This window comes from Tachyglossus aculeatus, chromosome 2 (genome assembly GCF_015852505.1).
Source record: "Tachyglossus aculeatus isolate mTacAcu1 chromosome 2, mTacAcu1.pri, whole genome shotgun sequence".
NCBI classification, from domain to species: Eukaryota; Metazoa; Chordata; class Mammalia; order Monotremata; family Tachyglossidae; genus Tachyglossus; species Tachyglossus aculeatus.
The window spans coordinates 164,651,941-164,677,100 of NC_052067.1; the positions used below are offsets into that span (position 1 = coordinate 164,651,941).

At 49.0% G+C, this 25,160-nt stretch overlaps 1 protein-coding gene across 2 annotated transcripts in view; it reads left to right on the forward strand.

The window, feature by feature from the left end:
• The first annotated feature begins 3,781 nt into the window (after window positions 1-3,781).
• The window catches only part of ITPR2 (inositol 1,4,5-trisphosphate receptor type 2), a 616,651-nt gene continuing 595,272 nt past the window's right edge, over window positions 3,782-25,160 (forward strand). For both annotated transcript variants that reach the window (XM_038760705.1, XM_038760713.1), the window contains exon 1: window positions 3,782-3,939. In XM_038760705.1, the coding sequence (XP_038616633.1) occupies window positions 3,848-3,939 (92 nt within the window). In that variant the 5' untranslated portion in view covers window positions 3,782-3,847. The remainder of the gene's footprint in view (window positions 3,940-25,160) is intronic.

Genomic DNA, 25,160 nt, shown 5'->3' on the forward strand with positions numbered 1-25,160 from the left:
CATTCATTCAATCAATCATTTATTGAGCGCCTACTGTGTGCAGAGCACTGTACTAAGCGCTTGGGAAGTACAAGTCGGCAACATCTGGAGACGGTCCCTACCCAATAGCGGGCTCACAGTCTAGAAGGGGGGGACAGACAACAAAACAAACCGTGTAGACAGGTGTCAAAATTATCAGAACAAATAGAATTAAAGCTAGATGCACATCATTAACAAAATAAATAGAATAGTAAATATGTACAAGTAAAGTAGAGTAATAAATCTGTACAAACATATACAGGGGCTGTGGGGAGGGGAAGGAGGTAGGGTGGGGGGGTGGGGAGGAGGAGAGAAAAAAGGGGTTCAGTCTGGGAAGGCCACCTGGAGGAGGTGAGCTCTCAGTAGGGCATATTCATTCATTCACTCAATCGTATTTATTGAGTGCTTACTGTGTGCAGAGCACTGTACTAAACACTTGGGAAGTACAAGTTGGCAACACCTAGAGACGGTCCCTACCCAACAGAGCGTTCACAGTCTAGAAGTGGGAGACAGACAACAAAACAAAACATATTAACAAGATAAAATAAATAGAATAAATATGTACAAGTAAAATGAATAGAGTAATAAATACGTATAAAGATATATACATATATACAGGTGCTGTGGGGAGGGGAAGGAGGTAGGGCAGAAGGGATGGGGAGGGGGAGGAGGGGGAGAAGAAGGAGGGGGCTCAGTTTGGGAAGGCCTCCTGGAGGAGGTGAGCTCTCAGTAGGGCTTTGAAGGCATATATATATACATATATATATATATATATATATAAAAGTAATAATAATGATAATGATGGCATTTTTTAAGCGCTGGGGAAGAGACAAGGTCATCAGGTTGTCCCACGTGGGGCTTACAGTCTTAACAATGGAAAGAGCCCAGGCTTAGGAGTCAGAGGTCATGGGTTCTAATCCTGGCTCCGCCACGTGTCTGCTGTGTGACTTTGGGTAAGTCACTTCACTTCTCTGGGCCTCAGTTCCCTCATCTGTAAAATGGGGATTAAGACTGTGAGCCCACACGTGGGACAACCTGATCACCTTGTAACCTCCCCAGTGCTCAGAACAGTGCTTGGCACACAGTAAGTGTTTAACAAATGCCATCATCATCATCACCCCCATTTTACAGATGAGGGAACTGAGGCCCAGAGAAGTGAAGTGACCTGCCCAAAGTCACACAGCTGACAAGTGGCAGAGCCAGGATTAGAACCCTTGACCTCTGACCCCCAAGCCCAGGCCCTTTCCACTGAGCCACGCTGCTTGTGGTGTGGGGCTGGGAGGGGGGAAGAGCGAAGGGAGCAAGTCAGGGGGGCGCAGAAGGGTGGGGGAGATGAGGAAAAGGGGGGCTCAATCATGGAAGGCCTCCAGGAGGAGATGGGCCTGCAGTAAGGCTTTGAAGCTGGAGGGGAGGCTTTTGGCATAATAAGTAGAGCATCAGCCTGGGAGACAGAAGGTCATGGGTTCTAATCCTGGCTCTGCCACGTGTTTGCTGTGTGACCTTGGGTAAGTCACTTCAGTTCTCTGGGCCTCAGTTCCCTCATCTGTCAAATGGGGATGAAGACTGTGAGCCCCACGGGGGACAGGGACTGTGTCCAACCTAATTTATATCCTGTGAGCCCGCTGTTGGGTGGGGACCGTCTCTAGATGTTGCCAACTTGTACTTCCCAAGCGCTTAGTACAGTGCTCTGCACACAGTAAGCACTCAATATATATGATTGAATGAATGAATGAATAGGGAGCCTCTCTATATGTTGCCAACTTGTATTTCCCAAGCGCTTAGTATAGTGCTCTGCACACAGTAAGCGTTCAATAAATACGATTGAATGAATGAATGGGGACCCTCTCTATATGTTGCCAACTTGTACTTCCCAAGCGCTTAGTACAGTGCTCTAAACACAGTAAGTCCTCAATAAATATGATTGAATGAATGAATGAATGAAGCAGTGTGGTCCAGTGACTAGAGCCCGGGCTTGGGAGTCAGAGGTCATGGGTTCTAATCCTGCCTCCACCACTTGTCAGCTGTGTGACCTTGGGCAAGTCACTTCACTTCTCTGGGCCTCAGTTCCCTCATCTGTCAAATGGGGATGAAGCCTGTGAGCCCCACGTGGGACAGCCTGACTGCCTTGCATCTAACCCAGCGCTTAGAACAGTGCCTGGCCCATAGTAAGCGCTTAACAAATATCATGATTAATTAATTCAATCGTATTTATTGAGCACTTACTGTGTGCAGAGCACTGGACTAACCGCTTGGAAGTACAATTGGGCAACAGATAGAGACGGTCACTGCCCAACTTGTACTTCCCAAGCGCTTAGTCCAGTGCTCTGCACACAGTAAGCACTCAATAAATACTACTGAATGAATGAATGAATGAACTGGCTCAGAGTCTAGAAGGGGGAGACAGACAACAGAACAAAACAAGTAGACGGGTGTCGATACCGTCAGAATAAATAGAATTATATTATTAGAACGATTATTAGTAGTATTATCATTATTATTATTATAAGTTGTGGTTCCGGGGTGGGGGGGTGGGGGAAGTGGAGGCAGGAGGAGGGGAAGGAGGAGGAGGAAAAGGAAGAGGAGGGCCAGGTGGAGGAGGAAGAGAAAGGGAAGGAAGAGGGACAGGAGGAGGAGGAAGAGAAAGAAGAGGAGGAGGGACAGAGGGAGGAGGAGGAAGAGGAGGAGGAGGAAGAGGAGGAGGAGGGACAGAAGGAAGAGGAGGAGGAGGAGCAGGAGGAGGAGGGACAGAAGGAGGAGGAGGAGGAGGAGGAAGAGAAAGAAGAGGAGGGACAAAAAGAGGAGGAAGAGAAAGAGGAGGGGAGGAGGAGGAGGGACAGAAGGAAGAGGAGGAGGAGGAGCAGGAGGAGGGACAGAAGGAGGAGAAGGAGGAAGAGAAAGAAGAGGAGGGACAAAAAGAGGAAGAGGAAGAGAAAGAAGAGGAGGGACAAAAGCAGGAGGAGGAAGAAGAGAAAAGAGGAGGGACAAAAAGAGGAGGAAGAGAAAGAGGAGGGGAGGAGCAGGAGGGACAGAAGGAGGAGGGGGAGGAGAAGGCAGGAGGAGGGACAGAAGGAGGAGGGACAGGAGGAGGAGGAGCAGGAGGAGGAGGAGCAGGAGGAGGGACAGAAGAAGGAGGAGGAGGAGGAAGAGAAAGAAGAGGTGGGACAAAAGAGGAGAAAGCAGAAGAGAAAGAAGAGGAGGGACAACAAGGAGGAGGAAGAAGAGAAAGAAGAGGAGGGACAAAAAGAGGAGGAAGAGAAAGAGGAGGGGAGGTGCAGGAGGAGGGACAGAGGGAGGAGGAGGAGCAGGAGGAGGAGGGACTGAAGGAGGAGGGACAGAAGGAAGAGGAGGAGGAGCAAGAGGAGGGACAGAAGGAGGAGGAGGAAGAGAAAGAAGAGGAGGGACAAAAAGAGGAGGAGGAGCAGGAGGAGGAGGAGCAGGAGGAGGAAGGACAGAGGAGGAGGGGCAGGAGGAAGAGAAAGAGGAGGAGGAGGAGGAGGGACAGAAGGAAGAGGAGGAGGAAGAGAAAGAGGAGGAGGAGGAGGAGCCGGAGGAGGAGGAAGAGAAAGAGGAGGAGGAGGAGCCGGAGGAGGAGGGACAGAAGGAGGAGGAGGAGGAAGAGAAAGAAGAGGAGGGACAAGAGGAGGAGGAGGAAGGCGGGGACAGGGCAGGGCAAGCCCCCAAGTTGTCAGCAGGCCCAGAGCCGCCCGGTGCCCGCCGCCTCGCCTCCCCTCGCCTCCCCTGGGTTGTGTTGTGTTGTGTTGTGTTGTGCGGAGCCGGGTCCGGGCCGGTGGTGCGGGGGGTCCGGCCCGGGGGATGCAGCGGGAGCAGCATGTCTGAGAAAATGTCCAGCTTCCTCTACATCGGGGACATCGTGTCCCTCTACGCCGAGGGCTCCGTCAACGGCTTCATCAGCACCTTGGGGTAGGTACATGCGCACCCCCTCTGCCCCCCCCCCCCATATCTATCGATCTATCTATAGATCTATAGATCGGTCGAGCCCCCGGGACGGCAGGGTCGGGGCTAGGGGACCACGGTCTGAGGGAGCAGGGCCTAGGGGCTGGGGGAGCCGAGTCTGGAGGAGCACAGCTTGGGGGAGCAGGGGCTGGGGGAGCAACAGAGTCTGGGGGAGCAGGCTCTGGGGGAGGAGGGCCTGGGGGAGCAGGATCTGGGGCCTGGGAGAGGAGGATCTGGGGCCTGGGGAAGCAGGGTCTGGGGGAGCAGAGTCTGGGGGAGCAGGGTCTGGGGGAGCAGGATCCGGAGCCTGGGAGAGCAGGATCTGGGGCCAGGGGCATCAGGAACTGGGGGAACAGAGTCTGGGGGAGCAGTTCCTGGGGGAGCAGGGGCTGGGGGAACAGAGTCTGGGGGAGCAGGTCCGGGGGGAACAGGGGCTGGGGGAGCAGGTCATGGGGGGAGCGGGATCTGGGGCCTGGGGCATCAGGGGCTGGGGGAACAGAGTCTGGGGGAGCAGGTCCTGGGGCACTAGGTTCTGGGGGAACAGAGTCTGGGGGAGCAGGTCCTGGGGCAGCAGGTCCTGGGGGAGCAGGTTCTGGGGGAACAGAGTCTGGGGGAGCAGGTCCTGGGGCACTAGGTTCTGGGGGAACAGAGTCTGGGGGAGCAGGTCCTGGGGGAACAGAGTCTGGGGGAGCAGGTCCTGGGGGAACAGAGTCTGGGGGAGCAGGTCCGGGGGGAGCAGGATCTGAGGCCTGGGGGAGCAGGGCCTGGGGGAGCGGGTCTGGGAGAGCAGGATCTGGGGCCTGGGGCAGCAGGGGCTGGGGGAACAGAGTCTGGGGGAGCAGGGTCTGGGGGAGCAGGTCTTGGGGCAGCAGGGGCTGGGGGAGCAGGTCCTGGGGGAGCAGGATCTGGGGCCTGGGAGAGCAGGATCTGGGGCCTGGGGCAGCAGGGGCTTGGTGGAGCAGTTCCTGGGGGAGCAGGGTCTGGGGGAACAGAGTCTGGGGGAGCAGGTCCTGGGGCAGCAGGGGCTGGGGGAGCAGGTGCTGGGGGAACAGAGTCTGGGGGAGCAGGGCCGGGGGGAGCAGGGGCTGAGGGAGCAGGTCCTGGGGGAGCAGGGTCTGGGGGGGACCACGGTCTGAGGGAGCGGTGCCTAGGGAGTGGCTCAGTGGAAAGAGACCGGGTTTTGGAGTCACAGGTCATAGGTTCGAATTCCGGCTCCACCACGTGTCTGCTGTGTGACCTTGGGCAAGGCACTTAACTTCTCGGAGCCTCAGTTACCTCATCTGTAAAATGGGGATGATAACTGTGAGCCCCATGCGGGACAACCTGATCACCTTGTATCCCCCCAGCGCTTAGAACAGTGCTTTACACATAGTAAGCGCTTAACAAATGCCATCATTATTGTTATTATATTATTATTATGGGGCTGGGGGAGCAGAGTCTGGAGGAGCACAGCTTGGGGGAGCAGGGGCTGGGGGAACAGAGTCTGGGGGACCAGGTCTTGGGGGAGCAGGGTCTGGGGGAACAGAGTCTGGGAGAGCAGGTCCTGGGGGAGCAGGGGCTGGGGCCTGGAGGACCAGGGTTTGGGGGAACGGAGTCTGGGGGAACAGGGCCTAGGGCCTGGAGGAGCAGAGTCTGAAGGAGCACAGGTTGGGGGCGCAGGGCCTGGGGGAGCAGGTCCTGGGGCAGCAGGTCCTGGGGGAACAGGTCCTGGGGCAGCAGGTTCTGGGGGAGCAGGTTCTGGGGCAGCAGGTTCTGGGGGAGCAGGTACTGGGGGAACAGAGTCTGGGGGAGCAGGTCCTGGGGCAGCAGGTTCTGGGGGAACAGAGTCTGGGGGAGCAGGTCCTGGGGCACTAGGTTCTGGGGGAACAGAGTCTGGGGGAGCAGGTCCTGGGGCAGCAGGTCCTGGGGGAGCAGGTTCTGGGGGAACAGAGTCTGGGGGAGCAGGTCCTGGGGCACTAGGTTCTGGGGGAACAGAGTCTGGGGGAGCAGGTCCTGGGGCAGCAGGTCCTGGGGGAGCAGGTTCTGGGGGAACAGAGTCTGGGAGAGCAGGTCCTGGGGGAGCAGGGGCTGGGGCCTGGAGGACCAGGATTTGGGGGAACGGAGTCTGGGGGAACAGGGCCTAGGGCCTGGAGGAGCAGGTCCTGGAGGAGCAGTCTGAAGGAGCACAGGTTGGGGGCGCAGGGCCTGGGGCAGCAGGTTCTGGGGGAGCAGGTCCTGGGGTAACAGAGTCTGGGGGAGCAGTTCTGGGGGAGCAGGTTCTGGGGGAGCAGGTCTGGGGGAACAGAGTCTGGGGGACCAGGTCCTGGGGGAGCAGGTTCTGGGGGAACAGAGTCTGGGGGAGCAGGTCCTGGGGCAGCAGGTCCTGGGGGAGCAGGTTCTGGGGGAACAGAGTCTGGGGGAGCAGGTCCTGGGACAGCAGGTTCTGGGGGAACAGAGTCTGGGGGAGCAGGTCCTGGGGCAGCAGGTCCTGGGGGAGCAAGTTCTGGGGGAACAGAATCTGGGGGAGCAGGTCCTTGGGCAGCAGGTTCTGGGGGAATATAGTCTGGGGGAGCAGGTCCTGGGGCAGCAGGTTCTGGGGGAACAGAGTCTGGGGGAGCAGGTCCTTGGGGAGCAGGTCTTGGGGGAGCAGAATCTGGGGCCTGGTCTGGGGGAACAGAGGTTGGGGGAGCAGGGTCTGCGGGGAGCAGGGGCTGGGGGAGCAGGGGCTGGGGGAACAGAGTCTGGAGAAGCACAGCCTAGGGGAGCAGGGCCTGTGGGGAGCAGGGCCTGGAGGAGCACGGCCTGGGGGAGCAGGGTTTGGGGAAGCAGAGTCTGGGGGAGCAGGGGCTGGGGGCTGGGGGAGCGGGACTAGGGTGAGGGGGGTGGGCGCGCCTCCTCTCCTCATCTCCCCTTTACCCTCGGAAGGCCTGGGGGCCGGGCTGTGTGTTGTGTGTGTCCCTTGTCCCCCTCACCGTGTCCTACCTCGGGGATCGGGTCTGGACTGGGCCCAGGAAGCAGCCCCAGGGAGAGTCTCTCCTTGTTGCTGTAATGTTCCATCCAAGCGTTTAGTACAGTGCTTCGCACACAGTAAGCGCTCAAGAAATACGATTGAATGAATGATAATTTAGGGTCACCTCCCGCTGCCTCCTACCAACTCTTTAAATTTGCTCTGAGCTCCGTTGGTGTATATATGTGTATGTATTTGTATATGTATATACATATACATATATATGCACACATACATATATATGTGCATATATGTACATATACATATATATGTAGGGGAAGCAGCATGGCTCAGTGGAAGGAGCCCGGGCTTTGGAGTGAGAGGTCGGGGGTTCAAATCCCGGCTCCGCCACTTGTCAGCTGTGTGACTTTGGGCAAGTCACTTCACTTCTCTGTGCCTCAGTTCCGTCATCTGTAAAATGGGGATTAGGACTGTGAGTGCCCCACCCCCCCCACCCCCCCGCGGGACAACATCATCACCTTGTAACCTCCCCAGAGCTTAGAACAGTGCTTTGCACATAGTAAGCACTTAAGTGCCATCATCATCATTATTGTTTTTATTATTATATATGTGTATATATACATGTATATATACATATATTTGTGCATATATACACATATACACACGTGCACATATACATATACACGTGCACATACATATACGTGTGCACGTACATATGCATGTGCATATGCATATATGTGCACATACATATATGTGCATATACATATGTGTGCACATACATATATGTGTGCATGCACATATATATGTGCATATTCATACACATGTGCATGTACACATGTGCATACACATATGTGTATATTCATATACGTGTGCATATACTCACGTATATGCATATATGTGTGTATATACATTTATGACGATGATGATGATGTTGGCATTTGTTAATGTTAATTTACGTGTGTATATACATGTACTGTGTATATATACATATATTGTGTGTATATATGTATATATGTGTGTATATACATATATGTGTGTGCATACACACATATAAGCGCTTAATAAATGCCATTATTATTATTATTATATACATTTATGTGTGTATATACATATATTGTGTATATATATATGTACACCCTCACACACCCTTACACACACACACATAATTCTGTGTTTGAAAAGCAGAGGGACTGGGGCATCTAAGGGTGCAGGACTTTCAAAACTACAAGGATCAAATATTATTGGATTGTAGCCCTTCAGCAATGTGAGCCCACTGTTGGGTAGGGACTGTCTCTATATGTTGCCAATTTGTACTTCCCAAGCGCTTAGTACAGTGCTCTGCACATAGTAAGCGCTCAATAAATACGATTGATGATGATGATGATGATGATTTCCCTGATATCCGTGGAACGTCTAAAGGTGCATCGGGGACACCAAACGCAGGCGTAGTTTTCTGCGCAAGGTGAACACGTGTGTCCTCGCCTTAAAGTTCGTCAAAGACGCGGTCAGCGCGCGTTGGCTTTATGGAGTGGGCTTAACTAACGTCTGCTCAGGTGCTCTTTCACCCTGGAGAGGATGAGCCGCCCGTAAAATCGCTCCGGCCACTCGATCGGAGCGCTCACTGTGTGTGGAGCGCTGGACTGAGCGCTTGGAGTGGTACTGTATGTTTGGTTTTGTTCTCTGTCTCCCCCTTCTAGCCTGTGAGCCCGCTGTTGGGTAGGGACCGTCTCTAGATGTTGCCTACTTGTCCTTCCCAAGCGCTTAGTCCAGTGCTCTGCACACAGTAAGCGCTCAGTAAATACGATTGAATGAATGAATGAATTTTGTTAATATGTTTTGTTGTCTGTCTCCCTCTTCTAGACTGTGAGCCCGCTGTTGGGTAGGGACCGTCTCTCTATGTTGCCAACTTGGACTTCCCAAGCGCTTAGTACAGTGCTCTGCACACAGTAAGCGCTCAATAAATGCGATTGATTGATTGATTGATTACTGTAGAGTCAGTCGATGTGACTGCATGTCTTGATGTGACATAGAGTCTAGACGTGACTGTGAGCCCACTGTTGGGTAGAGACCGTCTCTAGATGTTGCCAACTTGTACTTCCCCAGCGCTTAGTACAGTGCTCTGCACACAGTAAGCGCTCAATAAATACGATTGATTGATTGATTACTGTAGAGTCAGTCGATGTGACTACATGTCTTGATGTGACATAGAGTCTAGACGTGACTGTGAGCCCACTGTTGGGTAGGGACCGTCTCTCTATGTTGCCGACTTGTCCTTCCCAAGCGCTTAGTACAGTGCTCTGCACACAGTAAGCGCTCAATAAATACGACTGATTGATTGATTGATTACTGTAGAGTCAGTCGATGTGACTACATGTCTTGATGTGACATAGAGTGTAGACGTGACTGTGAGCCCACTGTTGGGTAGGGACCGTCTCTAGGTGTTGCCAACTTGTACTTCCGCAGTGCTTAGTCCAGTGCTCTGCACACAGTAAGCGCTCAATAAATACGATTGAATGAATGAATGAATGGGGACCGTCTCTATATGTTGCCGACTTGTACTTCCCAAGTGCTTAGTCCAGTGCTCTGCACACAGTAAGCGCTCAATAAATACGATTGAATGAATGAATGAATGAATGGGGACCGTTTCTATATGTTGCCGCCTTGTACTTCCCAAGCGCTTAGTCCAGTGCTCTGCACACAGTAAGCGCTCAATAAATACGGTTGAATAATTGAATGAATCACTGAACTCCGAGAGCTTATTACCGAGCAGGGGAAATTCTTGAGACTCTTCCGTTCTTGAGAAAACGGGTTATAAACAAATCCAGAGCGTCCGCCTCGCATTTCCATTTTATCTGTCTCCCCCTTCTAGACTGTGAGCCCACTGTTGGGTAGGAACCGTCTCTAGATGTTGCCAACTTGTACTTCCCCAGCGTTTAGTACAGTGCTCTGCACACGGTAAGCGCTCAATAAATACAATTGAATGAGTGAATCTGTCCTGCCTTGGGGAGAAGAGCCGGTTTTCTCCTTGTCGGCAGGGAAGGTGTCGGCTCGTATTGTTGTATCGTACTCTCGCAAGCGCTTAGGCCAGTGCGTTTTTAGACTGTGAGCCCACTGTTGGGTAGGGACTGTCTCTATATGTTGCCAACTTGTACTTCCCAAGCGCTTAGTACAGTGCTCTGCACACAGTAAGCGCTCAATAAATACGATTGATTGATTGATTAGTACAGTGCTCTGCACACAGTAGGCGCTCAGCTCCGACCATTAGCTGTGTGACTTTGGGCAAGTCACAACTTCTTTATGCCTCAGTTACCTCATTTGTAAAATTAGGATTAAAACTGGGAGCCCCCCGTGGGACCACCTGATCACCTTGTAACCTCCCCAGCGCTTAGGACAGTGCTTTGAACATAGTAAGCGCTAAATAAATGCCTTATAAACAATAAATACAATTGAATAAATGCTCCGAACATAGCAAGAGCTCAGCAGATACCGCTGATTGGGTTTCTCGGTCGCCCTGCTGTTCGTGCTCTGTTCCGAAAGCACCGTCTCTGAAAAACTGCCTCCTGGTTAATCAATCAATCAATCAATCGCTTTTATTGAGCGCTTACTGTGTGCAGAGCACTGTACTAAGCGCTTGGGAAGTACAAGTTGGCAACATATAGAGACAGTCCCTACCCAACAGTGGGCTCACAGTCTAAAAGGTTAATGGAAGCGTGTGACTCCGGCTTGATGTTGTTTGCCGATTGGGATTATGAAAGCGACCTGTATATATGTACATATGATTGTACATATTGATTACTTTATTTATTTTATTCATTTTATTTTACTTGTACATATCTATTCTATTTATTTTATTTTGTTAGTATGTTTGGTTTTGTTCTCTGTCTCCCCCTTCTAGACTGTGAGCCCACTGTTGGGTAGGGACCGGCTCTATATGTTGCCAACTTGGACTTCCCAAGCGCTTAGTCCAGTGCTCTGCACACAGTTAAGTGCTCAATAAATATGATTGAATGAAAGTGACCTGTATATATGTACATATGATTGTACATAGTTATTACGCTATTTATTTGTTTATTTATTTTATTTTACTTGTACATATCTATTCTATTTATTTTATTTTGTTAATATGTTTGGTTTTGTTCTCTGTCTCCCCCTTCTCGACTGTGAGCCCACTGTTGGGTAGGGACCGGCTCTATATGTTGCCAACTTGTCCTTCCCAAGCGCTTAGTCCAGTGCTCTGCACACAGTTAAGTGCTCAATAAATATGATTGAATGAATGAAAGCGACCTGTATATATGTACATATGATTGTACATATTTATTACTCTATTTATTTATTTTATTTATTTTATTTTACTTGTACATATCTATTCTATTTATTTTATGTTGTTAATATGTTTGGTTTTGTTCTCTGTCTCCCCCTTTTAGACTGTGAGCCCACTGTTGGGTAGGGACCGGCTCTATATGTTGCCAACTTGTACTTCCCAAGTGCTTAGTCCAGTGCTCTGCACACAGTAAGCGCTCAATAAATACGATTGATTGATTGATTGAATTCAGCAAAGGGAGCGGTTGTTGTTTTAATAGGTGCAGGTTTTGTCATTCACAAGACTGTGAGCCCACTGTTAGGTAGGGACCGTCTCTGTATGTTGCCAACTTGTACTTCCCAAGTGCTTAGTAGAGTGCTCTGCACACAGTAAGCGCTCAATAAATACGATTGAATGAATGATTTAATGAGCTGGGCCTCTCCACGGGGCGGGCGCTGCGAAGCTTCTAGACTGTGAGCCCGTTGTTGGGTAGGGACCGTCTCTAGATCATCATCATCATCATCAATCGTATTTATTGAGCGCTTACTGTGTGCAGAGCACTGTACTAAGCGCTTGGGAAGTACAAATTGGCAACATATAGAGACAGTCCCTACCCAACAGTGGGCTCCCAGTCTAAAATGTTGCCTACTTGTACTTCCCAAGCGCTTAGTCCAGTGCTCTGCACACAGTAAGCGCTCAATAAATACGATTGACTGAATGAGGGAATGAAGCCATCTCGGCTTGGGCTTGTGGGGTCCGGGAGGTGTTTTTAGAAATGCTTTCGCCGGCTGAGTTTCAATCCACTGGGGCGGGAAGCTTTGGCCTGCAGAGAGTAGACTGGCCTCATCATCGAAGCCCGAAGCCGGGTGGCCCAGTGGAAAGAGCTGGGACACGGGAGTCGGGGGACCTGGGTTCTAATCCCGCCTCCGTCACCTGTCTGCTGAGTGACCGAGGGCGAGTCGCTTCACTTCTCTGGGCCTTTTCTGTAGATTGGTTATTAAAGCTGTCAGCCCCATGTGGGACAGGGCCTGTGTCCCCCCTAATTAGCGGGTGTCCCCCCTAATTAGCATGTGCCTTCAAGCACTTAGTACAGCGCTCTGCACACAGAGAGCGCTCAATAAATACGATTGGATGAATGAGTGAATGTGCCTACCTCAGTAATAATAATAATAATAATGATGCACTTTTAGACTGTGAGCCCACTGTTGGGTAGGGACTGTCTCTATATGTTGCCAACTTCTACTTCCCAAGTGATTGATTTGTTAAGCGCTTACTATGTGCCAAGCACTGTTCTAAGCGCTGGGGGGATACAAGGTGATCAGAATGTCCCACGTGGGGCTTACAGTCTTCATCCCCATTTTACAGATGAGGTCACTGAGGCACAGAGAATAATAATAATAATAATGGTGGTATTTGTTAAGCGCTTACTATGTGCAAAGCACTGTTCTAAGCCCTGGGGTGGTTACAAGGTGATCAGGTTGTCCCACGGGGCTTCACAGTTTTCATCCCCATTTGACAGATGAGGTAACTGAGGCCCAGAGAAGTGAAGTGATGTGCCCAAAGTCACTCCGCTGACAGTTGGCAGAGCGGGGATTCGAACCCATGACCTCCGACTCCAAAGCTCAGGCTCTTTCCACTGAGCCACGCTGCTTCTCTATGGCATTTACTAAGCGCTTATTATGTGCCAAGCACTGTTCTAAGTGCTAGGGAGGTTACAAGGTGATGATCAGGCTGTCCCACCATGCGGGGGGGGCGCTCACAGTCTTCATCCCCATTTTCCAGATGAGGTCACTGAGGCCCGGAGAAGTGAAGTGACTTGCCCAGGGTCACCCAGCAGACGAGTAGCGGAGCAGGATTAGAACCCACGACCTCTGACTCCCAAGCTCGGGCTCTTTCCACTGAGCCACGCTGCTTCTCTGGAATGTGGGACAGGGACTGCGTCCAACCTGATTAGCTTGTATTCACCCCAATCAATCAATCAATCAATCAATCAATCGTATTTATTGAGCGCTTACTATGTGCAGAGCACTGTACTAAGCGCTTGGGAAGTCCAAGTTGGCAACGTCTAGAGACAGTCCCTACCCAACAGTGGGCTCACAGTCTAGAGGGGGGAGACAGAGCACTTTAGAAGAGTGCTTGACACATAGTAAGTGCTCCACAAATATTATCATTCTTATTATTATTATTACCGTGCCATGCATGGGAAGAAGCATGGAGTCGGATCTGGGTTCCAATCCCGATTCTGCCACGTGTCTGCGGTATGACCTTGGGCAAGTCGCTTCCCTTCCCTCTGCCCCATCTGTAAAATGGGGATTAAGACCGGGAGCCCCATGTAATAATAATAATAATAATGGGATTTATTGAGCGCTTACTGTGTGCAAAGCACTGTTCTAAGCGCTGGGGAGGTTACAGGGTGATCAGGTTGTCCCACGGGGGGCTCACAGTCTTCATCCCCATTTTACAGATGAGGGAACTGAGGCCCAGAGAAGAGAAGTGACTTGCCCGAAGTCACACAGCTGACAGTTGGCAGAGTCGGGATTCGAACCCATGACCTCTGACTCCAAAGCCCGGGCTCTTTCCACTGAGCCACGCTGCTTCTCTGGGATGTGGGACGGGGACTGTGTCCAACCTGATTAGCTTGTATTCACCCCAGCACTTAGAGCAGTGCCTGACACATAGTAAGTGCTCCACAAATAGTATCATTGTTATGATTATTATTCCAGTGCCTGACACATAGTGAGTGCTTAAAAAATTTATATTTTAAAAAGTGTGATTTCTGTCTCACTGGACCTCTTGCAGCCCACTGGAGGGAAGGAATTTCCTGGAGCAATTTTCCTTCCCCGGGTTCATTGAGTTCTTTAATAATAGCAGCGTGGCTCAGTGGAAAGAGCACGGGCTTTGGAGTCAGAGGTCATGGGTTCGAATGCCGACTCCACCACATGTCTGCCGTGTGACCTTGGGCAAGTCACTTCACTTCTCCGTGCCTCAGTTCCCTCATCTGTAAAGTGAGGTTGAAGACTGTGAGCCCCCCGTGGGACAACCTGATCACTTTGTGGCCTCCCCAGCGCTTAGAACAGTGCTTTGCACATAGTAAGCACTTAATAAATGCCATTATTATTATTATTATTATTATTCTCTGAGCCTCAGTTACCTCATCTGGAAAATGGGGATTAAGACTGTGAGCCCCCCGTGGGACAACTTGATCACCTTGTATCCCCCCCCAGCGCTTAGAACTGTGCTCTGCACATAGTAAGCGCTTAACAAATGCCATCATTATCCAGCACTTAGAACAGTGCTTTGCAATCAATCAGTCAATCAATCGTATTTACTGAGCGCTTACTGTGTGCAGAGCACTGTACTAAGCGCTTGGGAAGTACAAATTGGCAACATATAGAGACAGTCCCTACCCAACAGTGGGCTCACAGTCTAAAAGGGGGAGACAGAGAACAAAACCAAACATACACATGCATCATCATCATCATCAATCGTATTGATTGAGCGCTTACTGTGTGCAGAGCACTGTACTAAGCGCTTGGGAACTACAAATTGGCAACATCTAGAGACAGTCCCTACCCAACAGTGGGCTCACAGTCTAAAAGGGGGAGACGGAGAACAAAACCAAACATACTAACAAAATAAAATAAATAGAATAGATAGGTACAAGCAGAATAAATAAATAAATAAATATTTATATTTATTATGCACATAATGCTCAAAATAAATGCACATAGTAAGCGCTTAATAAATGCCATTATTAGTGCTGTTATTATAATAGGAGACATTGATGACGTCGATAAAGTCCCAGTCGCTTCTCTGTCTCCCCCTTTTAGACTGTGAGCCCGCTGTTGGGTAGGGACCGTCTCTATATGTTGCCAACTTGTACTTCCCAAGCGCTTAGTACAGTGCTCTGCACATAGTAAGCGCCCAATAAATACGATTGATGATGATGATGATGTGCAAAGGCCACTGAGGCGCGATGCAGTGTCAGCCAAGTATTTTTATCGGCGCCTCAGTGGAAGGACTCCAGAACAAACCTGGCTTCCGTAGAAAAATATTCCCACTTCTCCCATTGCTGCTTTCTTCTGGGATATGATCGGAGGCGTTAAACAATGTCATCTTTCAGCTTTTCCGGGGGCCGGCTTTGTTAGTTGAAGGTTATTATCGTGGCTTCCGATTCTGGTTACTCTCCCAAATGCTTAACACTAATAACGATAATAATAATAATAATAATAATGGTTGTGGTATTTAAGTGCTTACTATATGCCAAGCACTGTACTGAGTACTGGGATAAATACAAGATTCTCAGCTGGGATAAATACAAGATTCCCAGGTTCCACATGGGGATCACAGTCAGACTATGAACCCCCCGTGTGGGACAACCTGATCACCTTGTATCTCCCCCAGCGCTTAGAACAGTGCTCGGCACGTAGTAAATGCTTAACAAATACCATCATTATTGTGTATATCAATCAATTAATCAATCAATCAATCAATCGTATCTTTTAGACTGTGAGCCCACTCTTTTAGACTGTGAGCCCACTGTTGGGTAGGGACCGTCTCTATATGTTGCCAATTTGTACTTCCCAAGCACTTAGTACAGTGCTCTGCACATAGTAAGCGCTCAATAAATACGATTGATGATGATTTATTGAGCGCTTACTGTGTGCGGGTATTTTAGACTGTGAGCCCGCTGTTGGGTAGGGACTGTCTCTATATGTTGCCAACTTGGACTTCCCAAGCGCTTAGTACAGTGCTCTGCACACAGTAAGCGCTCAATAAATACGATTGATGATGATTTATTGAGCGCTTACTGTGTGCGGGTCTTTTAGACTGTGAGCCCGCTGTTGGGTAGGGACCGTCTCTAGATGTTGCCAACTTGGACTTCCCAAGCGCTTAGTCCAGTGCTCTGCACACAGTAAGCGCTCAATAAATACGATTGATGATGATGATACTAAGCGCTTGGGAAGTACAAGTTGGCAACATATAGAGACAGGCCCTACCCAACAGTGGGCTCACAGTCTAAAAGGGGGAGGAGATATATCTATATATCTATAATTCTATTTATTTATATTGATGCTGTTGATGCCTTCTAGACTGTGAGCTCGCTGTTGGGTAGGGACCGTCTCTATATGTTGCCCACTTCTACTTCCCAAGCGCTTAGTACAGTGCTCTGCGCACAGTAAGCGCTCAATAAATACGATTGAATGAATGAATGAATGCCCTGCACACAGTAAGCGCTCAATAAATACGATTAAATGAATGAATGCTCTGCGCACAGTAAGCGCTCAATAAATACGATTGAATGAATGAATGAATGCAATGCGCACAGTCAGTGCTCAATAAATACGATTGAAAGAATGAATGCTCTGCGCACAGAAAGCGCTTAATAAATACGAATGAATGAATGAATGCTCTGCGTGCAGAAAGCACTCAGTAAATACGATTAAATGAATAACTGCTCTGCACACAGTAAGCGCTCAATAAATACGATTGAATGAATGAATGCGCACAGAAAGCACTCAATAAATACGATTAAATGAATGAATGAATGCTCTGCGCACAGTAAGTGCTCAATAAATACGATTGAATGAATGAATGAATGCTCTGCGCACAGTAAGTGCTCAATAAATACGATTGAATGAATGAATGCTCTGCGCACAGTAAGCGCTCAATAAATACGATTGAATGAATGAATGAATGCTCTGTGCACAGTAAGTGCTCAGTAAATGCGATTGAATGAATGAATGCTCTGCGCACAGTAAGCGCTCAATAAATACGATTGAATGAATGAATGAATGCTCTGCACACAGCAAGCGCTCAATAAATATGATTGAATGAACGAATGCTCTGCGCACAGTAAGCGCTCAATAAATACGATTGAATGAATGAATGAATGCTCTGCGCACAGTAAGCGCTCAATAAATAGAGAAGCAGCGTGGCTCAGTGGAAAGAGCCCAGGCTTTGGAGTCAGAGGTCAATCAATCAATCAATCAATCAATCGTATTTATTGAGCGCTTACTATGTGCAGAGCACTGTACTAAGCGCTTGGGAAGTACAAATTGGCATCACATAGAGACAGTCCCTACCCAACAGTGGGCTCACAGTCTAAAAGGGGGAGACAGAGAACAGAACCAAACATACCAACAAAATAAAATAAGTAGGATAGAAATGTACAAGTAAAATAAATAAATAAATAAATAAATAAATAGAGTAATAAATATGTACAACCATATATACATATATACAGGTGCTGTGGGGAAGGGAAGGAGGTAAGACGGGGGGATGGAGAGGGGGACGAGGGGGAGAGGAAAGAAGGGGCTCAGTCTGGGAAGGCCTCCTGGAGGAGGTGAGCTCTCAGCAGGGCCTTGAAGGGAGGAAGAGAGCTAGCTTGGCGGATGGGCAGAGGGAGGGCATTCCAGGCCCGGGGGATGACGTGGGCCTGGGGTCGATGGTGGGACAGGCGAGAGCGAGGTACGGTGAGGAGATCAGCGGTGGAGGAGCGGAGGGTGCAGACGGGGCTGTGGAAGGAGAGAAGGGAGGTGAGGTAGGAGGGGGTGAGGTGATGGACAGCCTTGAAGCCCAGGGTGAGGAGTTTCTGCTTGATGCGCAGATTGATCGGTAGCCATTGGAGGTTTTTGAGGAGGGGAGTAATATGTCCAGAGCGTTTCTGGACAAAGATAATCCGGGCAGCAGCATGAAGTATGGATTGAAGTGGAGAGAGACACGAGGATGGGAGATCAGAGAGAAGGCTGGTGCAGTAGTCCAGACGGGATAGGATGAGAGCTTGAATTAGCAGGGTAGCGGTTTGGATGGAGAGGAAAGGGCGGATCTTGGCAATGTTGCGGAGCTGAGACCGGCAGGTTTTGGTGACGGCTTGGATGTGAGGGGTGAATGAGAGAGCGGAGTCGAGGATGACACCAAGGTTGCGGGCTTGTGAGACGGGAAGGATGGTAGTGCCGTCAACAGAGATGGGAAAGTCAGGGAGAGGACAAGGTTTGGGAGGGAAGACAAGGAGCTTAGTCTTCGACATGTTGAGCTTTAGGTGGCGGGCGGACATCCAGATGGAGATGTCCTGAAGGCAGGAGGAGATGCGAGCCTGGAGGGAGGGGGAGAGAGCAGGGGCAGAGATGGAGATCTGGGTGTCATCAGCGTAGAGATGATAGTTGAAGCCGTGGGAGCGAATGAGGTCACCAAGGGAGTGAGTGTATATTGAGAACAGAAGGGGACCAAGCACTGAGCCTTGGGGAACCCCCACAGTAAGGGGATGGGAGGGGGAGGAGGAGCCTGCAAAAGAGACTGAGAAAGAACGACCGGAGAGATAAGAGGAGAACCAGGAGAGGACGGAGTCTGTGAAGCCAAGGTCAGATAACGTGTTGAGGAGAAGGGGGTGGTCCACAGTGTCGAAGGCAGCTGAGAGGTCGAGGAGGATTAGGACAGAGTAGGAGCCGTTGGATTTGGCAAGCAGGAGGTCATTGGTGACCTTTGAGAGCGCAGTTTCCGTGGAATGAAGGGGACGGAAGCCAGACGGGAGGGGGTCGAGGAGAGAGTTGTTGTTGAGGAATTCTAGGCAGCGCGTGTAGACAACTCGTTCAAGGAGTTTGGAAAGGAATGGTAGGAGGGAAATGGGACGATAACTAGAAGGTGAGGTGGGGTCAAGAGAGGGTTTTTTTAGGATGGGAGAGACATGGGCATGTTTGAAGGCAGAGGGGAAGGAACCAGTGGAGAGTGAGCGGTTGAAGATGGAAGTTAAGGAGGGGAGAAGGGATGGAGCGAGAGATTTCATAAGATGAGAGGGAATGGGGTCAGAAGCACAGGTGGCCGGAGTAGCACTTGAGAGGAGGGAGGAGAGTTCCTCTGAGGATACCGCTGGGAAGGATGGGAGAGTAGCAGAGAGTGTTGAGAGCCAGGGGGTTGGAGAAAGGGGGGAAGAGACTTTGGGGAGGTCGGACCTGATGGATTTAATTTTGTTAATGAAGTAGGAGGCCAGATCGTTGGGGGTGAGGGAAGGAGGAGGGGGAGGAACCGGGGGCCTGAGAAGGGAGTTGAATGTACGGAAGGGCTGGCGGGGGTGATGGGCATGGGTGTCAATAAGGGAGGAGAAATAGTTTTGTCTGGCAGAAGAGAGGGCTGAGTTAAGGCAGGAAAGGATAAACTTGAAGTGAACGAGGTTGGCATGGTGTTTAGACTTTCGCCAGCAGCGTTCGGCAGCTCGAGCATAAGAGCGAAGGAGGCGGACAGTGGCAGTGATCCAGGGCTGGGGGTTAGTGGTGCGAGAGCGGCGAAGGGAAAGGGGAGCGAGCGAGTCTAGCTGAGTAGAAAGGGTAGAGTTGAGAGCAGTAATCTGATCATCAAGACTGGGTAGAGAGGAGAGGGCGGCGAGGTGGGGTGTGAGGCGCTCCGAAAGATGGGTGGGGTCCAGAGAGCGGAGATCTCTGTGAGGGAGTAATACGGATTTACAGGGGAAAGGAGTGTGAGTGAGGAGGCAGGTGAGAAGATTATGATCAGAGAGAGGGATCACAGAGTTGGTGAGGGTGGACACAGTGCAGCGGTAGGAGATGATGAGGTCGAGGGTATGACCAAGTTGGTGAGTGGGTGAGGTGGGGTGGAGGAAGAGGTTGGCAGCGTCAAGGAGAGATAGAAGGCGGGCGGCAGAGGAGTCGTTAGGGATATCCATGTGGATATTGAAGTCTCCGAGGATCAGAGTGGGCATGGAGAAGGAGAGAAGGAATGTGAGGAAGGGGTCAAAGTCGTTAAAGAAGTTGGAAGTGGGGCCCGGAGGGCGGTAGATGACGGCTACAAGAATCTGGAGGGGGTGGTAGAGGCGAATAATGTGGGCTTCAAAGGAAGGGAAGGAAAGGGAAGGGGGAAGTCATGGGTTCAAATCCTGGCTCCACCAATTGTCAGCTGTGTGACTTTGGGCAAGTCACTTCACTTCTCTGGGCCTCAGTTCCCTCATCTGTAAAATGGGGATGAAGACTGTGAGCCCCCCGTGGGACAACCCGATCACTTTGTAGCCTCCCCAGCGCTTAGAACAGTGCTTTGCACATAGTAAGCCTTAATAAATACCATTATAAAAATCCATCATTATTATTATTATTATTATTATTATTATTATTATTAACAAATACCATAATAATAATTATTATTATTAGAACAATAAACAGACATGCTCCCTGCCCACAGCGAGCTTACAGTCTAGCGGGGGGGACAGGCATTAATATAAATCAATTCTTCGGCACATAGAATACGCTTAATTAATGATGATAATTGCACTTAGCACAGTTCTTCAGTGCTTGGCACATAGTAAGCGCTTAACAAATACCATTTTTTCTTTCTTCGTCGCATGGCATCTGCTTAGATGATGATGATAGTGACGCTTAGTACAATTCTTTGGCAGCATGGGGAGGTGGCTAGAGCCCGGGGCTGGGAGTCAGAAGGTCGTTGTTTCCCATCGCGGCTCTGCCGCTTGTCTGCCCTGTGTCCTTGGGCAAGTCACTTCAGTTCTCTGGGCCTCAGTGGCCTTATCTGTAAAATGGAGATATTGAGACTGTGAGCCCTGCATGAGACAGGGACTCTGTCCAACCTCATTTGTCTATATCCACCCCAGCGCTTAGTACAGTGCCTGGTGCATAATAATAATACCAATGGTATTTGTTAAGCGCTTACTATGTGCCAAGCACTGTTCTAAGCTCACACGGGGCTCACAGTCTTAATCCCCATTTTACAGATGAGGGAACTGAGGCACAGAGAAGTGAAGTGATTTGCCTAAGGTCACACAGCAGACAAATGGCAGAGTCGGGATTAGAACTCACGACCTCAGACTCCCAAGCCCAGGCTGTTGCCACTAAGCCACGCTGCTTCTCACACTGCTTACTATGTACTTACTACTTACTTACTATATATAAGCGCTTAGTACAGTGCTCTGCACACAGTAAGCGCTCAATAAATACGATCGATTATATATACTTACTATATACTTACTCTATTTATTTTAGTCTATTTATTTTACTCTATTTTATTTGTGCATATTTGCTCTATTTATTTTATTTTGTTAATATATTTTGTTTTGTTCTCTGTCTCCCCCTTCTAGACTGTGAACCCACTGTTGGGTTGGGACTGTCTCTATATGTTGCCAACTTGTACTTCCCAAGCGCTTAGTACAGTGCTCTGCACACAGTAAGCGCTCAATACATACGATTGAATGAATGAATACTATGTGCCAGACAATGTGCTAAGCGCTAGGATAGATGCACCCTATCTATTGTATAGTGCCCCAGCACTTAGTACAGTGCCTGGCACATAGTAAGTGCTTAACAAATGCCATTATTATTATTATTAATGAGGTTGGACACAGTCCATGTCCTCTGTGGGGCTCACAGTCTTTATTTGACAGCTGAGGAAACTGAGGCCCAAAGAAGGGAAGTCACTTGCCTGAGTTCACACAGCAGACAAGTGGAGGAGTCAGAATTAGAACCCGGGACCTTGCGATCTAATCCTGGCTCTGCCACTTGTCTGCCGTACGACACTGGGCAAGTCCCTTAGCGGAGGGCCTTTCCCAAATAAGCGTCTTAATTGTTTACATTTTCCAGGCCCGTGTCCTGCCCCTGGCCTGGAATGCCCTTCCTCTTCATATCCGACAGACAATTCCTCTCCCTTTTTTCAAAACCTTATTCATGGCACATTTCCTCCAAGAAGCCTTCCCTGACTAAACTTTCCTTTCCTCCTTTCCCACTCCCTTCTGTGTCACCCTGATTTTCCCCCTATACTCCGCCCCCATCCCCACAGCGCTTCTGTCCGTATCCGTCACTTGTTTATTTATATCAAAGTCTGCCTGTATATAGGTATATATGTTTGTACATATTTATTACTCTATTTATTTATTTATTTTACTTGTACATATCTATTATTATTTTGTTAATATGTTTTGTTTTGTTCTCCGTCTCCCCGTTCTAAACTGTGAGCCCACCATTGGGTAGGGACTGTCTCTATATGTTGCCAACTTGTACTTCCCAAGCGCTTAGTACAGTGCTCTGCTCACAGTAAGCGCTCAATAAATACGATTGATTGATTGATTGATTGAAGTGACTTGCCCAAAGTCACACAGCTGGCAATTGGTGGAGCTGGGATATGAACCCTCTTCCCCCTCATCCCCCCTCCATCCCCCCCATCTTACCTCCTTCCCTTCCCCACAGCAGCTGTTTATATGTATATATGGTTGTACAGATTTATTACTCTAGTTATTTATTTATTTATTTTACTTGTACATATCTATTCTATTTATTTTATTTTGTTAGTATGTTTGGTTTTGTTCTCCGTCTCCCCCTTTTAGACTGTGAGCCCCCTGTTGGGTAGGGAGTGTCTCTCTATGTTGCCAATTGGTACTTCCCAAGCGCTTAGTACAGTGCTCTAAACACAGTAAGCGCTCAATAAATACGATTGATGATGATGATGCCTTCCCCTCAATTCCCTCATCTGTCAAATGGGAACGAAAACGGCGAGTCCCATGTCGGCCATGTTAGTATGTTTGGTGGTGTTCTCCGTCTCCCCCTTTTAGACTGTGAGCCCGCTGTTGGGTAGGGACTGTCTCTCTATGTTGCCAATTTGTACTTCCCAAGCGCTTAGTACGGTGCTCTGCACACAGTTAGCGCTCAGTAAATACGATTGATGATGATGATGATGCCTTCCCCTCAGTTCCCTCATCTGTCAAATGGGAACGAAAACGGCGAGTCCCATGTCGGCCATGTTAGTATGTTTGGTTTTGTTCTCCGTCTCCCCCTTTTAGACTGTGAGCCCGCTGTTGGGTAAGGACTGTCTCTCTATGTTGCCAATTTGGACTTCCCAAGCGCTTAGTACAGTGCTCTGCACACAGTAAGCGCTCAGTAAATACGATTGATGATGATGATGCCTTCCCCTCCGTTCCCTCATCTGTCAAATGGGAACGAAAACGGCGAGTCCCACGTCGGCCATGGACTGTGTCAATCCTGATTAGCTCGTCTCTAACCCGGTGCTTAAAACAGTGCCCTGCACGCAGCTCGTTGATTGATAGATCCTTCTATTTTCTTGCCTACCAGAAGTCTGTGGCCTTTGCCAATAATAATAATAATAATTACGGTATTTGTTAAGCGCTTACGGTGTGCTTAAGCCCTGGGGTGAATACAAGCAAATCAGGTTGGACACAGTCCCTGTCCCATGTGGGGCTCACAGTCTCAATCTTCATTTTCCGGATGAGGGAACCGAGGCACAGGGAAGGCAAGTGACTTGCCCGGGATCACACAGACAAGTGGCAGAACCGGGATTAGAACCCATGACCTTCTGACTGCCGGGCGGGTGCTGTCTTCACTAGACCATGCTGCTTCTCTGCTTCCAAGAACCAGTTAGGCTTCTGGAAACCAGTTGGCACGCGTCATTAAGCATTTGACCGGTTGGTCCTTGGAAGTGTCGGAAGAGGAGAAACTTCTGGAGTTACTTATTACTCTATTTATTTACTTATTTATTTATTTATTTTACTTGTACATTTCTATCCTATTTATTTTATTTTGTTGGTATGTTTGGTTCTGTTCTCTGTCTCCCCCTTTTAGACTGTGAGCCCACTGTTGGGTAGGGGCTGTCTCTATGTGTTGCCAATTTGTACTTCCCAAGCGCTTAGTATGGTGCTCTGCACATAGTAAGCGCTCAATAAATACGATTGATTGATTGATTGATTGATTGGAGTTTTGGCAAGTAAAGAGGCCTTTCGGTTGGCCTTTTTAAAGCACTTTGAAGCCGTGATTGTGGAGGTGGTCTGTTAATGATTAGACTTCAAAGTCTCAGGCTTAAAAAAAAGAAAAAATAAAATAAATAAAGACCTTCAGTTCGGTTGTCACTAGACCAGGCTGGATTGGAGAACTTTTTTTTTCCAACAAAGGGAGTCTGTCTCGGCTATAGATTTCATTTTTCTCTTTTGTAATATTTAAGCCATTAGGATTAGTGGTGGAATTGCGTATAGTCATTTCTGATATAACACGTGCTTTCACTACACAGTTTGGCTAAAACATGCCTGGCCCGTAGTAAGTGCTAAACAAATACTCTTTTTTTTTCATTTATAAAGCTCTTACTATGTGCAAAGCGCTGTTCTAAGCGCCGGGGAGGTTACGTGGTGAACAGGTTGTCCCACGGGGGGCTCACAGTCTTCATCCCCGTTTTACAGATGAGGTCACTGAGGCCCAGAGAAGTGAAGTGACTTGCCCAAAGTCACACAGCTGACAAGTGGTGGAGTGGGGATTTGAACCCATGACCTCGGACTCCAAAGCCCGGGCTCTTTCCACTGAGCCTGGATAAAACCTTCTATCTTCTAGACTGTGAGCCCGCTGTTGGGTAGGGACTGTCTCTATATATTGCCAAGTTGGACTTCCCAAGCGCTTAGTACAGTGTTCTGCAATCAATCAATCAATCAATCGTATTTATTGAGCACTTACTTTGTGCAGAGCACTGTACTAAACGCTTGGGAAGTACAAGTTGGCAACATATAGAGACAGTCCCTACCCAACAGCGGGCTCACAGTCTAAAAGGGGGAGACAGAGAACAAAACCAAACATGCTAACAAAATAAAATAAATAGAATAGATATGTACAAATAAATAAATAAATAAATACATAAATAGAGTAATAAATATGTACAAACATATATCATCATCATCAATCGTATTTATTGATCACTTACTATGTGCAGAGCACTGTACTAAGCGCTTGGGAAGTACAAATTGGCAACATATAGAGACAGTCCCTACCCAACAGTGGGCTCACAGTCTAAAAGGGGGAGACAGAGAACAAAACCAAACATGCTAACAAAATAAAATAAATAGAATAGATATGTACAAATATTAAATAGAGTAATAAATAAGTATAAACATATATACATATATACAGGTGCTGTGGGGAAGGGAAGAAGGTAAGGGGGGGGATG